Below are 14,783 nucleotides of genomic sequence, written 5' to 3'. Positions count from 1 at the left end.
TGACAGGCTGTCTAAATGATAGTTTCCTCCAGTAGAGTTATAAGCTGTTTGTTTTGAATTAACCCCCAAATTAAAGCAGGATTTGTTATATATAAATAAACAGTTGTTTTTTGTTTTTTTATGTTAAAAATTCATTTTGTCATTCGGTTAAATGTCAGTTCATTTGTTTGACAAAAAAATAAAAAATTAAAATCATCCTAAAAGTGAGGCTGTCTAGCTGTTAGTTTTAGGTCTCTGTCATAATGAACAGAATGTGTTTTGTACGGTGCAAGGAGTCTTGGTTTTAATTTGTCCTGCATAATCTTAGCAGCTACTCTGCGGTTCTGCATTACCACAAGCCTAAATTGATGCACTCTACATAGACCAACAGACCAATGTTTTGGGTTTTTTTTGCAGAACATCCTTCTGCATTTGAGGTTTGGAGCCAGGGTAGTTGTTTTTTTGGTTTCTTTTTTGTCGATTGCCTCTCAGTTCTCATAGTTGCATTTATGCTTTGTCCGTGAGGCGGATAAGCGGATGGATGCACCCCGATGCCTGTGCCTGCCTGTTTTCACAGATGAGGCAGTTTTCAAAAATAGTTTGCCACACAATTCTATGCATACGCGCATGATCTCAAAGCTCCATCTCTGAGCGAGACGGCGTGTCGTGCAGCCTCTGCCTCTACCGGGCTATGTGCGTCACAAGAAGATAAAGGGGAATAAAAGGGGGGCGTTGTGCGCATTTTCCTGTCCATGGAACATGCATCAGATGAGATGGTAAAATTTTTAGCATCAGCTCTGTCTCGCAGTGTGTCCGCCTACTTGTAGCAAGCTGGCACTTGCCATAAGGGATTTCCTGCATGACATCTATTGCACAGCAAATGCGAGTGACAATAAAGGCCTGTATCAAAACGGAGCAGCAAAATGTGGCAGAAGGCCTGAACAAACAGGATTGGCCGTCTGTTCTATTTTCGGCTCGGATCTTGAATAGACATGAACTGGTTTATTTACTTTATTATATCAAAAGATGCTTTTGTTTTTCTTTGTCCCTGTTGACATCGTTTCAGTGCCCACCAGTAGCAGCTCGAGCTGCACTTGGATTCACCTCTGGGCTTTGAATATCATTTTGCAAAAGAGCCTGTTGTTTGATTAGGAAAGGCATAAATGATGAGGTGGAAAGAAGTTTAGATATGTCTTTTAAAATTTCATAGAAGAACCCAAAAATTGTTGTGTGCATTTGTTTTCTGCTCTATGCAACCAAATATGTTCCGAAATAAATGAATGGTAAATATTGTTTGCCAGTTGGGAATGACATTAAAATATAATAGCAACATTTCTGTAAAATTTAGATTTTAAATAGAGATTTAATGCTAAACAAACAAACAGACTGAAGAACACTGCGTACTGATGGAAAAGTTGCAAGTGAATCAATCCATGATCTAAAGATTTGATAGCAAACGGTACAACGGCAAAAAAGTGGACTTCACAGTATTGAGAAAATGGCAGTTCTGGTCTTATTATTCAACACTTTGATAATAATTATCTAATTGTTTTCCTTAAATATGAAAAGCCCTATCCGCATCACTTTGCTAGAACGGGGTCTTCAATGTTTTCTAGGCCAAGGACCCCCAAACTGATGTCAAGATGGAGCGGGGACCCCCTACTTATATATATTGTATGAAATTGTGTTATATCAAACTGGTCCTATAGTCCCACACATTACAGATGGAGTAATGTAACGAAAGTAATTTCTCCCTGGGATTATTAAAGTATTTCTGATTCTGATTCCTGGTTGATGGGACAGGTGTTGTGAATGAAACGGTGCCCAGCTTGAAAGAGCTCCTGTGTGTCGCTGAATATGTGCATTGATAAATGAGAGACATCTTCTGCCTCCATTTATCTGTTTACTACAGTGTGTTGAATTCATGTTAATGTGTATTTAAAGACATTTCAATTAGGGGAAATTGCAGGGGGAAATATTAAAAAAGTCTAATCAACCAAAATATTTGCAACCCCCATGCAGTACCTCCTTTGACCCCCAAGGGGTCGCGGACCCGCTTTTGAAGACCTCTGTTCTAGAACATAATCAGCATCTTGACACTAGGACTTTTTCAAGATGTAGCACCCAACAGGCACGTAAAAGTAGGTAATCTGGTCAGACAGAAACATTATTGAGTATTTTGCCTATTTGATACATTGTATGATTTGCAGAAGCAGAGGGAAACGTGGTAATGGCAGCATCATGCTTTGGGAATTTTTTTTTTTTTTTCAGTTGGAACAGGAAAATTTATGAGCATTTGCAAATAAATAAAAGGCAATACTGGATGAGAAAACATCTTGGAAGCTGAAAAATTCTTTAGATAGCTGTAAAGGTTAACCTTCCAGCATGGTATTCATCCCAAACATCAATGGAAACATTGACATCAAAGCATCTTCACCTGCAAGAAAGTCCAAAGCTAAATCCAATTAAGAATATACAAAATTTAAAAGCAGCCATTCATAGAGCCCTTCCATCCAGTGGCGTTCTGAAGAAATTATGTGCCCAAGGCGAAGGCAGGCATAGGGGCCCTCTGAAATAAGAGGACAACACACAAAAGAATAATTCAATTACATAGATACAGACAAACCAACAGAATGCACATGCATTATTTAATGAACATTTTGTCCCTCTCTTCCTATTCCACATTTTTCCACTTAATTTTTCTCCCTTTATACATATATATACTTTATACCGGTCTTTTTACTTGTTCCCTTCCCTTCATGTCCCTTTTTCTTGTTGTCGTCTTCTCCATGTTGTTGTTTGACCTTTTTTTCTTGTACTCTTTGTATTTTCTCCCTTCTGACCCTAAAATCTTATTTTGGAATATTGACCTCAGCAAACATTGCAATAAGAAGGTCCAAATCCACCAATTTTAGACCCCCCACCCCAACCCCCCGGAGAAAAAAAAAAAAAGACAACTACACAGAAAATCCTAAGCTTACTTCAAAATGACCCATAAGGTTTTCCCGTGTAGGAAGGTGAAGGGTGGGGAGGCACTATAGGCAAACAGATAGTTTTGGCAAATAATATCTCTGCCCTTGTCCTCATCAAACCTGACCGAGAGTAAGCTGCTTTGCAAAGAGGAAAGGGAAACGTTTTCAGGGACTCATTTTGCACAGCTGGTCGAGACACGCCTCCAAATACTTGCAGCTTCCATAGCAGCAAAAAGTGGGTTTACAAAGTCAGTGAGTTGTGTGAAAGTTAACCCCTTATTTTCAGATTTAACAGAAGAATGGCAGGATTTTCATTTGCATTTTCTCTTCATTTCATAATGATGCTCTGCTGTGCATTGGTCTGTCGCTCGAGATCACAACATGACATATACCTGTTGCTTTAATGTTAGGAAATGTGAAAAAGTTCAACGCATATGAGAACTTTAGGAAAGTCGCTATGCAAGAGTGTATGTTCAAAGCATGTTTGTGCAGCTCGCGTCAGTGTTTACACGGGCTCCAGTCTGTCTGATGGTGCGCGCTGAGTCCGACTGTTCCTGCTTCATTTCCTCCGGTCTGTTCCCTCTCTTACCCTCACACTCCTTCTCTCTCTGTCACCATTGCACTCTCCTTCATCCTCAGCCTGTCTCTCCCCACAGCTCTCTGCTCTGCAATAACAGGGCTGACCTAGTTTCTGCCTGTGGAATTTTACAGCAGCCTGCCTTCCTGGCAGATTGGCTGCTTCAAAATGAAGGCAGAAAAGCATGACTGTGGATTTTTATTCTAGTCGCATCATTATGGGCCTTATATTGTCTGTTTACTCTGTGATCCGCTCACCCGAAAGCATGCACCCTCTTCAAACAACAATAGAAGACTGACATGTCTTATGTGTGTGTGCAGCTTCTTTTGGGAAATTGTAGCAAAGCTGTTTCACTAAGATGGAGTTTGGATAAGAAAAGAGATAATAGCAGTCTGGTGAGCATTTAGATCACACAAGCCACTGTGCCTCCTTTGCCTCTTTCCCTCTGTCCCTTTCTCCACCTTCACAAATAAATGTTTAGCATCATGCCTTGCACATTTAACCCAATGCTAAGAAGACACGTGCCTCAACAAACAGGGAGCGGAGCTATTTTTAATGATTGCTAATGTCCCAGATCTAAGTTACCATACTATTCTGGGGAAATCATGAATAAATCTACCCTTCTTACAATTAGGCGAAGGGAATGTTGTGTCACAGCCTGAGAAAGATGGATTTCTGGAATGTGTTTCTGAAAGCTTGGCTTTAGCATGCTGAAATCTAAACCAGCACTGCTGCACATTCAGTCCTTCCCCCTACCCTCTGCTTCTTTGGACTCAACCATCATGCCTGAGCAGTCGAAACTCAAAATTCATGGACTATTTGGTTTGACTTCTCCTAAAAAGCTTCACCAGGTTCAGGACTGCTTGTGTAAAAGAATTAGTTGGGCCTATTGAAAAATTATGGATTAAAAGATGGGGGAAATTAGATTTGATGATTTTCTCAATTTTGACAAAATAAGGAAATGGGAATATTTAAGTATGAAAAATATTGAGTTTCCACAAATTGTTGGGAAAAATAGACTAACAATTCTAGTTGTGATAAATCCCTTCTTTCTTACCGTGTCTCTTTCTCATCTGTATTTTCAAAGCCTCCTGTGACCTTTAGCATCTTGGCCACTGTAATCTTTGTGATGTGTGGGTGTCTACTACAATGAACAGGCTGAGTATTATTTCGGCATAGAAGATTTGAGCTCATAGAGCTAGAATTGCGATTATTACATTTCAGTCCTATGAGATATTTTTTTTATTGTGGACACTGACATTGTGATATGCTGGGGAGCTCTAACGGTTATTTAAATATGCAAAAATGTAGCTGTTTCTATGCATGTTTTGTCTTAAAGTTTTAATTCTTGCTAATGCAGATGTCCCGATAGTTCATTTTTTTAATGCTATTTTTTCTTTGGTTTTTCTTCTAGATTTCTTGGACTGGTCATGGTGTCCAGTGCGAAGGTATGGGATCCCCCCCATGCGGGTCTTACTCAGCCACATCTGAGAGAACAACGCCTGGATCCTTGCCTTACTCCCGTCTGCCACTCATCCACTGCTGCTAAGGATACTGCACTCCACCAAAGTCGGCAGCTGTCACCTTTGTCTTCCCCACCTCCATCGTTGGTGACCCTCAGTGGCCATCACCCAGTTCAACAACCGCCTGTCAGTTTGTACGCAGTGAATAGGACTGATCCACTAAATAAACCTGCCCACAGTCTTGGTGTGGTCTCTCAATCTGAGGAGGAGGAGGAAGAGAACACCGAGCAGTTAAACATGAAGGGAAAAAGACTCGGATATCGTATAGAGACAACACTGGATGACAAGCTGGAGGATATGGATGATGGACCTAAAAACGCAAAAATCACCCTAAGCTTCCCACTTGGTGCCGCCCCACTCCCTTCGTCAATGACCTCACCAGACCGATGTCAGAGCTCTTCCTCATCCTCCCCTTCCCCCCAACGGCGGCGTCTATCATCCAAGAGCTCAGACAGAGGGTCGCTGTGGAAACTGGACGCCACCATGGATGTAAAACACAGACCTTTTAAGCCGGCAAGACATGACAGATCTCCGTCCTCCTCTCCCTCCTCTTCCTCCTCTTCAATGGCTCCATTTATCAGAAAGGATCTTAAATCTCCACCTCCTCTGAAGTGCTCCAAACTCAGTCCAGAGAGTCAGATTCACAAGTCACCTCCAAGAGCTTCCAGTGGGACTTTAGGAGGCTGTTTTAGTGGAGACGGGTGGGATGAAAGGCACAGAATGACAAATGGAACAGCTTCACCCTCTCAGACTGCTCAGATTCTCTTCAGTCTTGGCACGTCAGCCTATCAGAGGGGTGTGGATGCAGACAGGAGAGAGAAACTTACAGGAAGGCCAGCTGGAAAAACAGGGAGCCCTCACAGACCAAGTCTTCACCCACCCACCCTTCACCTTCCTCCACCCTTACCTCCACCACCTCCCCCGCCTTCTGAGGGTCTAACCGCACCCCCTCACTCATCCTCCTACCCCCCTTCGGACAGCATGAAGCCAGAGCTGATTTGTGGCGTGTGCCATCGGCTTTTCAGCTCAGCGTCCTCCCTCACGGTCCACATGCGACTGCATCGTGGCAGCCGCGCCCTCAGCTGTCGCTACTGTGGCAAAGCTTTCATCCACAGCAAGAGACTGCAATCCCACGAGGCGTCCTGCAGGATGCCAGGCCTGGGTCCTCCCTCCCTTACCGTACAGCCAAAAGAGGAGCCGTTGGAGGAAGGTGAGGTAAGGGTGGAAGGGGGAGTGATAGTGGGACAGACAGACATCAGCAAAGGGCGGCCTGGGAAGAAAGTGCGGAACCTCCTGGCCCGTATCCAAGCTGGTGATGCAGCAGCCTCAGAGCTGCTGGCGGGAGATGAGAACCATTTTGTGAAGGTTGTGGACGGCAACGTGATCTACTTCTGCTCTGTGTGCGAGCGTTCCTATATGACCCTATCCAGCCTGAAGCGTCATTCTAATGTGCACTCATGGCGGCGCAAATATCCTTGCCACTACTGCGACAAGGTCTTTGCCCTGGCAGAGTATCGCACAAAACATGAGGTGTGGCACACAGGAGAGCGCAGATACCAGTGCATCTTCTGCTGGGATGCCTTTGCCACCTACTACAATCTCAAGACACACCAGAAGACCATTCATGGGATTAATCCAAGCCTTATATCCAGTGAAAAGACCGCAAATGGGGGTTATAAGCAGAGAGCAAATGCCCTCAAGCTCTACCGCCTTCTCCCCATGCGCTCCCAGAAAAGACCTTACAAGACCTATAGTGACAGCTTACATAATGGCCTCCTACTTCCACCAGCTGACACCCCCTCCCTCTCCCTGCCTGGCCTTGGCTGTGCTTTGGGCCCAGGGGACCTGCAGAGCATCATTGCAGGAGCCCCCCCTCAGAGTTTGAAGCCTGATCCAGATGCTTTCCCTGATGGCTTTCCAATTTCTCTTGCTGCTGGGCACACAGATGTATCTGAGCTTGCACTTGAGCCCCAAGTTAGAACACATAAAAGTGAGTCTCTAGAGTTAGAGCAGGAGAGAGGTAGTTTCAAAGTGTCAAATAGCAACAAGCTCAAAACCTTTAAAGTTGATAGAGGCACAGAAACAAGCATGCCCTCTGTTATAACATATGGACATACTAAACCGTCTGTCATAGTTCATGGAGCAGCTGTGTCATCCTCAGTCATTGTGCATAGCAATCAGGTTACTTCTGGAAGTGAGAAGAGCCCTGTGACCAGCCCATCCCCTGAAACAAGTAGCAGCCAGATTTTAGGCAAGGGAAGTCCCAAAAAAAACAAAAAGCAAAAAGATAATACAGATAATCATAGAAAAAGGTCAAGAGACAGTTCAGATGCATTTGATCAGGGCTCAAAAAGCAGACTAGACACTGAGACAGGCAAGGCATTTCACAAATCTCGCAAATCACACAATAAGGGTGCAATCTCAAAGGTGATATCAGCATCTGGAGGCTCACAGGCCAAAGAATCAGGGCCATTATGCCAGATAACTGTACGCATTGGTGAGGAGGCCATAGTGAAGCGCAGCATCTCTGAAACTGATCTTAAAAGAGATAAAAGCCTTTCTCCTCCAAAAATCAAACGAAGTGAAACGTCATCTGTCAAGGAGCCACGCCAAACCCACTCACACCACCATCACCATAAACACCACTCATTGAGTAGAGCCAGCCTGGAAGGAGACAGGAGAGAGAAAGCAGGAGACGATGAGGAGGACCAGGAGGAGATGGAGGAGCAGGAAGTCAGAAATAAAAGGCCCAAATCCCCTGATCAGGTGAGGGAGTACTTCTTCCGTAAGGGGGTGCGGGAGCAGGACAGTGACAATGATATAGAGGATAATTTATGGCGACCTTACTACTCTTACAAGCCTAAGAAGAAGGCCCAAGCACATCTACAGAGAGTAAAGAACTGGCAAAGGAAACTCAAGTACAAGCGCTCCATTCGACTCAAGAGGAGAGCAGAGAGGCTGAAGAGACTTCTGAATAAACAAACGGAGAAATCACAAGATGAGGGAGAGGACAGGACCACTGAGGAGGCTGAGAAACTGTCCAAACTTAACAAGGAAAGTGAAGAGGAAATAAAGAAATGTAATCTTTCTTCCTCTTTAAAGGAGAAAAAACAGGATGTAGAGGAACAGGTTCAAGAGGCCTGTCACAAGGTTTCAACCCCCCCTATCCCTGCTCCAAAGCCCCCTCTGTCTACCTCAGTGGCTCCCACAGGAATAAAGAGGAGGCCTTGGACTAATGGGAATGCAGCAGAGTGTGGCACATGTGGCCGCTGGTTCTCAAGCCCCAGGAAGCGAGACAAACACGAGCTGAGCCATCTGCTTGAGTTTGTATGCCTCTTCTGTCGGGCCACTTTCCCCTCAAGGGAAAAATTGGAAGACCACCAGAAAGCCCAACATCCTAAGCCCACTGAGGCTCCCTCTGTGGCCACAAAATGTGGTGAACAAGTGACAGGCATTGGTATTAAATCTGTGCCTGAGCTCTCAAAGTTTGGTGAAGATAAAGAGGGACAGCTTGGACTTGGGGGTAGTAGTTTTAGTCCGAGTCGTTTGAGCAGAAGAGCCTTATCAAGACATACCTGTCCACAGTGCCATAAAGTGTGCAAGACATCATCGGCACTAAGTCGCCATATGAGACGTCATGACTTAAGTAGTTCTCCTGAAAGAGAAAGAGAAGATAACAATTTAGAGACAACCCCCTCTAAAGCAATTGCTGAACCTCTTTGCACAGATCCTGGTACAGATAAAGGACAAACTCCCAATTCTCTTTCTGTTTCAGTTATCAACTATTCTCCAGCAGAGCTGCCGAGTAATGGCGACTGTTTGACATCACAGCAGCATGATGAACATCTGAGCGAACCTAAAGACAAATTCCTGAAACCAGAAACCAGTGAAGATCCTGAACTGACACAACCTGCACTTATTTCTCCAGAGATAGCTCCAGTACAACAAACTGAAGATCCTCCATTAGAAAGTCAAATTAACCTCACACCCATAAAACCTGATGTCCCACCTCCTGCACCCTCCTCTCTCCAGAGTGTGCTTGTCATGAACGGACCAGACTGTCTTGACTACCGCACGGCAATTAAAAAGAGCCTAGATGGTCAGATCCACAGAATAGCCAGCCCTTTGCACTTTGTGACATCTCCCAACACCTCCCCAAATGTGCCTATGACATCACAGACCAGAATAACCACTCCTGCTCCTCCTGTTTCCATGACAACAGCTGCCAACTCAGAGGGGGGATTCACCAGACGGGATGGGGTCATTATTGACAGAGAGAGGCAGAGTGTGAGCGGTACAATTTTACACACAGGTTACAAAGAACCACCGCAGCTCCAAAATCTTAGAGTCCACTCCCTGTCCCGGAGTCCCTCGCCCAATGAAGCACAAGACCTGACCATGTCCTCTATTTTAGCTCGGGAGAGGGAGATTGAAAGGCAAAGGGTGGCAGAAGAAGAGCTAGAGAGACAGAGGGAACAAAAGAGAAACATGGAGATTGAGCAAGAGAGAATCAGTAGAGTTGCTCATCCTTCACAGGAGCAAACTTCTCTCATTGTCCCTAAAGAGGAGCCTCTGAGCCCTGTAGCATCACCCCAACATATGTCTACCCCAACCACTATAAATGGAGCCTGTTCACGCAGGCAAACTCCCAAGTCGCCTTGCCGGCCCCCTTCAACTACTGGACTGATGGCTCAGGCCAGCCGGCAGGTTCATCCCAGTTCGCAAGCACTCGACAGGCTGACCCTGCCCACAGGAGCAACTGACCGTCCTTCTGCACATGCGTTGCTTCTTCCCCGAGCCTCCCAGCAGCCTGAGCCAGATCATCAGGACACTTTTTTTGCCAGAGATTCACAGCAGGGAGACACCACCCCAGCTGACTACCCCGCCCAGGATTATCCCCTTCCCCTCATTGTGCCTGACAGCTACAGATCTGTTAAGAAGCAGGAAGACAACCTGCTCATGTCCACTTATCCACCTGGAGCTTTGCCCTTTGGCCCTCTGGGGAAAGTCATAGTTCCTGATCGAGGTGACCTGGGCAAGCTGCCCTTTTATCCGGACCCTTACCAGCTGCTCTACGGGCCCCAGCTATTAGCCTACCCCTATAACTTGGCAGCACTTCCAGTGACTCTGAATATGATGGCTCCAGGTGGGGATAAGGTGGAGCCTCTACCCTTCCTCCCCACCATCTTCAACTACGCAGCCACTGCTGGACCGTACATGGGTGCAGCACCTCACCCGCTCGTTGCAAATCCTGGCCTCTACAGAAGCAGCGGCAGTGGAAAAAAGCAGAGAGATGGAAGCGGCAGTAAACAATAAGATACAAATGCACTATAAGGTGTACAGCTCAGAGAGGACAACCTTTTGGTTTTTAGCTGTGAAGGGAAGGGGGACCATGCTGACTGGCACACTTTATTCTACAAAGAGCAGAGTTAAGCATCACAAAACTATGTGTAGAGGGCAGGAGACGGAGTTAAAAAACAGGGTGGGTAGGCCAAATTTAAGGTGATGTGTCACCCCTCCATCTATTTTATTGTTGCTACTCTACATCTCCTGTTCTCTTGTAGGGTGTGACGTTCTGGAGCTTGATTCATTTTCCGCTATGACTCTTATTATATCTATATTATAGAAATACAAACTGCTAACAGGGTGTTTGTTGCTTGGAGAATTAGTCCAGTTTTCTTCCCTTTATAGTCGCCACTATACGAGGATCTTCAGGGAAGGCATTGTATGGGTCCGGATAGGGCATGAGACTCAAAACAGCCGGAGCACTAAGAGGCTCTGCGTATTTTTGTACGAGGGAGCGGGAAATGCAGGGTTATCCTGCTGTCATACTGTCCATGAAAGCTGTACCCAAGCATGTACACGCGTATATACATAGGACAGTTTGTGCATGCAGTGTTTGGATGAAGCAGGTATGAGTGTGCGTGCATTTCGGAGTACTTGTGGATTATTGAATCTAGACCATTCCATGTGAGAATCTCACAGCATTCCTATTCTTGTTAGGATAGCTACTGTAGGTCAGTGTGTAGAAGTGCTTTTAGAAAAGATTCCTCATATCTAAATCGTTTGAAAGTCAAAAGAATGGTTGGGTGGGAATGGATGAAAGTAAGAGTTTGTCTGACCTTCTTAAAGGGACAGTTTGGGATTTTTGAAACAGGGTTCTCTTTAAAGGTTATAAGCTGTTAATATCTTACCTGCAGTAGACATCTCTAAGTATCTTCATTCATATAAATTTAGATTAGTTGAAATATTGAAGCTGAAGCTAAAACTGTTGATTGTGGGGGGCCCATGACCAAAGAAATTTTTTTTTCTGTCCTAATAAATGTTTCAGTTTCAGTCAAAACGCAGACATTTTCTGACCTTTCAATCTGGCAATTCTCAAACCTCCAATCCCAGTTTTTATGTAAAAATTTTTTTTTTTTTTTTTTTTTTTTACTGCTTTCATGTTTGCATTGGGTTCATTTCTTTTTGCTTGATATTATCTATTTATTATATCTGAACATAAGGCGCCTAAAATAATTTTTTGACAAAAAGGGTTCACTGAAAGTACTTTTTTTTTTTTTTTTTTTTTTTTTTACTTTTTACACTAGGTTACTTTATTTTAAACATTTACTTTTAAAAGCAAATGCTTTACATGCTTTGCTCTTAGAATGTGTTTCACAGGAAGATCACTGTTGGCGGACTTCTTGCTACCGACATTTCCTGTGTGAATAAAGATCAACTTCTTCGTCTTCAACCATCTAAAGTAATGCACATGTGATGACAACCTAAATGTTCATCAAGGGCTGTTCATGAGCATCGCTTTGACGATCCTCAGAATTCAGTATTCTTTGCATAATAGAAGTCAGCTTTAGCCCCATAGGTTTGCCGATAGCTTCAGGCTCTGGTAACAATTAATCTGCATATGTACTAAATGAAGACAAATGAGAGTTGTATGCTGCATAAGATGATTTCCACTTATGACCTTTTTTAAAATCCTGAACTATCCTTCCAGATGTCGACAAACCTGATGATTTTGTGACAAGATGGCACTGTAGGATCTGTATAGCATTTGCAATAGTTTATATTTTATGTGCACAAAATAGACACGTAGTGGTCACTTAAAGGAGACATATGTAGCTGCTTTGGAAATGTAGCTGGCCACTGGGTGAAAACAAAAAAATAAAGGCTGGTAGACCATTGCACTTCCATTTTTTTTTCATGTCATTTCTTTGAATTGTGTATTAAAAAAGGAAAGAATAAAGACCAGTCAGCCTTTGTATTATGTAGTTTGTTTCCTCTTGCTTCAAAAGAGGAAAAGGCCCAATCATCACAACAAGGAAGGATTTCATGCATTCTTATTTCTTTATAGGAAGACAAAAGTGTATGGGCACAAAGCAGTTAGGCTCTGAATCAGAAGGATCAACAAGAAATGATGCCGGGGAATTAAATACCAAATCCTCAATGTCGGAGGGTAGATTGGGAAAAGGTCTGATCTAGATCCTGTGTCATTTGTTAGGGTACAAAAAGGACGGGCTTAGCAGCCAAGGGGGTGGGTCAAAACTCTCCTGAAGCCCTCCAGGGGCCTTTTTGTTACGTGTAAAATTATCTATATGTTTGTTTTGTTAAATATGTTGTTTTTGTTGTTTAGCCCTCTTACCAGATGGAAGCGGTTTGAGTGAAAGAAGGGAGAAATGGAAGGGGGGGGTCTTGAATGTAAATTTAGTCACGAGGTTAATGAAGTACAGCTGCATTAATGGTAGAGTTGGTTTCAGTTCCTTTTTTTTCTTTTTTCTTTTGACACAAGTAACCTGTTAAAGAACCGTATAACGTCTGGTATGCATATATACAGTAGTCCTAGGAACATGTCAGTAAACTTTGGGTTTGTTATCCACACCGCATGAGCAACACTCGCTTCCGAACTCTTTATATCCTCAACAAATTGGCTTTGTGTGCACAGCTTTTCTTAACTTTTTTATTTATTTTTTTTAGGCTTTTATTTTCTTTTTTCTTCTTCCATATCTCTGTCAAACTTTACACTACACTTTGAAAGATGGAAAAGTAGCCCTTTTAGAAGTTTTTTAATTGCCCCGCCCTGTCTTTGCACACATTCTAGCTCACTGCACCTCCTCTGAATGAACTACGTGTACTTTGGTGTGTGTGCGTGCACTTATGCATTTATCGGTTGTGACTAAAAGTGTTAAAAAAACACAATGTGGCCGACTAAAAGGGAGCATCACAGATCCCCTCTAGTGTGGCTCGAGCCTTTTTTTATGAGTTGGAGAGAGAGCGTGTGACTGTGCAAATAAGAAAACCAAAATAAATCTGCCTAAGCAGCGAATCCCTTGGCAGTTTATCAGCCACCTGTTTCTGTATTTTGTTGTTATTATATTTCTTTTGGACTCCTCTGTGAGTTAGTTTCATTGTAAAATATACAAAAAAAAAAAAAACATAACAAAACAAAAACATACAAAAAACCAACAAAAATAATAATAAAAAGCCTTGCTGTCTCCAGTACACTGTCTCAAGCCATTCCTGTAGATGGGCACCTTTATGTTTTTGGACCATTTCTTATGCCATAGTTTGCCATCATGGTTATCAAACAGACCAAAAGCATGCAAATTGACGTATCGTGGTGACTGGACTGGAAATCTGGTGGTAATATACAACTATTTACTGTATGTTTTAGTTCAAATGAATGTGCCTCTGCTTTGATATTTAAAAAAAAAAACTATCTATAGTAAGATGTGGATCTGCCAGATTTCAACTGCTAAGGTGCCTTGTTATGGCATAAGAAATTTGAATGGAAAATGAGAGTTTTCTCAATGTGGTTTGGAGATAAAGTTCATGGCTTTGTTCGCTATGAAGCTGTTCATAGATGTAGGAGTGTGGCTTAACTGTTTCAGTATCGTGTACATGTCTAGGGTAATACTGTGCCATATAGAGCCCACAGAATATGTTAATGTTATTTTTAAAAGATGTTTTAATGTCGCCTGATGACTTTGTCTTTAGATTTGATACAAAGGCTTGTGGCCACAAATCTCCCAAAGTCTGTAGTCTCCTTTTTCTGACATTCTTCTTGTCCCCTTCCCCTTGTCTGTCTCCCTTTCCTCTCTCTTTGCTGCAATCAAACAAAATAAAGTATTAACCTGATGACCCAATAAAACAAGACTGTCTAGATTTGTTTCTTTAGTACATTAAACAAGATTTAATTTGTCAGTTTTCTAATAAAATGTGACATTTTTTTATTATTTTTGGCTCGCTATAATAGTTAGTGGTAAAATTGTTCAATCTGAATAAGTTAATTATATACTTTTTAATCCAAAAGTAAAAAGAATGTTTTTAAGTGCACTGACATTTTATATTTTTATAGCACCACTAATATTCATTCACATTTTTTGTATGATTTCCTTTCTTAAAGGTATATGTTCTTTTTCCAGATGGATCATCAAAATAAGTGGGCCTCCTAAATGTCGATCATTCTGGTGATATGTTTATTGAGGGCTGTCCTACATGCTCGTCCCCAATTTTCCCCTATTGGATTCCCAAATCTTCTTTTGGAAAGTAAGATTGTATGAGTGATGCAAACAGGGTTGTGCATCTGTATTTTTTTTTAAACAGTGGTACTTTTTAAAAATCCGTGAAAATCCTGCAATATATATTTAAGTGTATTGTAGGAATGTTAAAACCTGTAAACATAACGTGTCCCTGAGCTCCATTTCTCTTTTTCACTCAAAATGGAAAAGATTTATT

At 42.7% G+C, this 14,783-nt stretch overlaps 1 protein-coding gene across 4 annotated transcripts in view; it reads left to right on the top strand.

Moving 5' to 3' along the window:
* zbtb4 (zinc finger and BTB domain containing 4) overlaps positions 1 to 14,196 on the top strand; it is a 29,477-nt gene extending 15,281 nt beyond the window's left edge. For all 4 annotated transcript variants that reach the window (XM_038284962.1, XM_038284963.1, XM_038284960.1 and 1 more), the window contains exon 2: positions 4,943 to 14,196. In XM_038284962.1, coding sequence (XP_038140890.1) covers positions 4,959 to 10,367 — 5,409 coding nt within the window. In that variant the 5' untranslated portion in view covers positions 4,943 to 4,958 and the 3' untranslated portion in view covers positions 10,368 to 14,196. The remainder of the gene's footprint in view (positions 1 to 4,942) is intronic.
* Positions 14,197 to 14,783: the final 587 nt, after the last annotated feature.

This window comes from Cyprinodon tularosa, unplaced genomic scaffold (genome assembly GCF_016077235.1).
Source record: "Cyprinodon tularosa strain WSP-4 unplaced genomic scaffold, ASM1607723v1 ctg204, whole genome shotgun sequence".
Lineage (NCBI taxonomy): Eukaryota > Metazoa > Chordata > Actinopteri > Cyprinodontiformes > Cyprinodontidae > Cyprinodon > Cyprinodon tularosa.
This window is presented reverse-complemented; position numbering and strand designations above follow the sequence as displayed.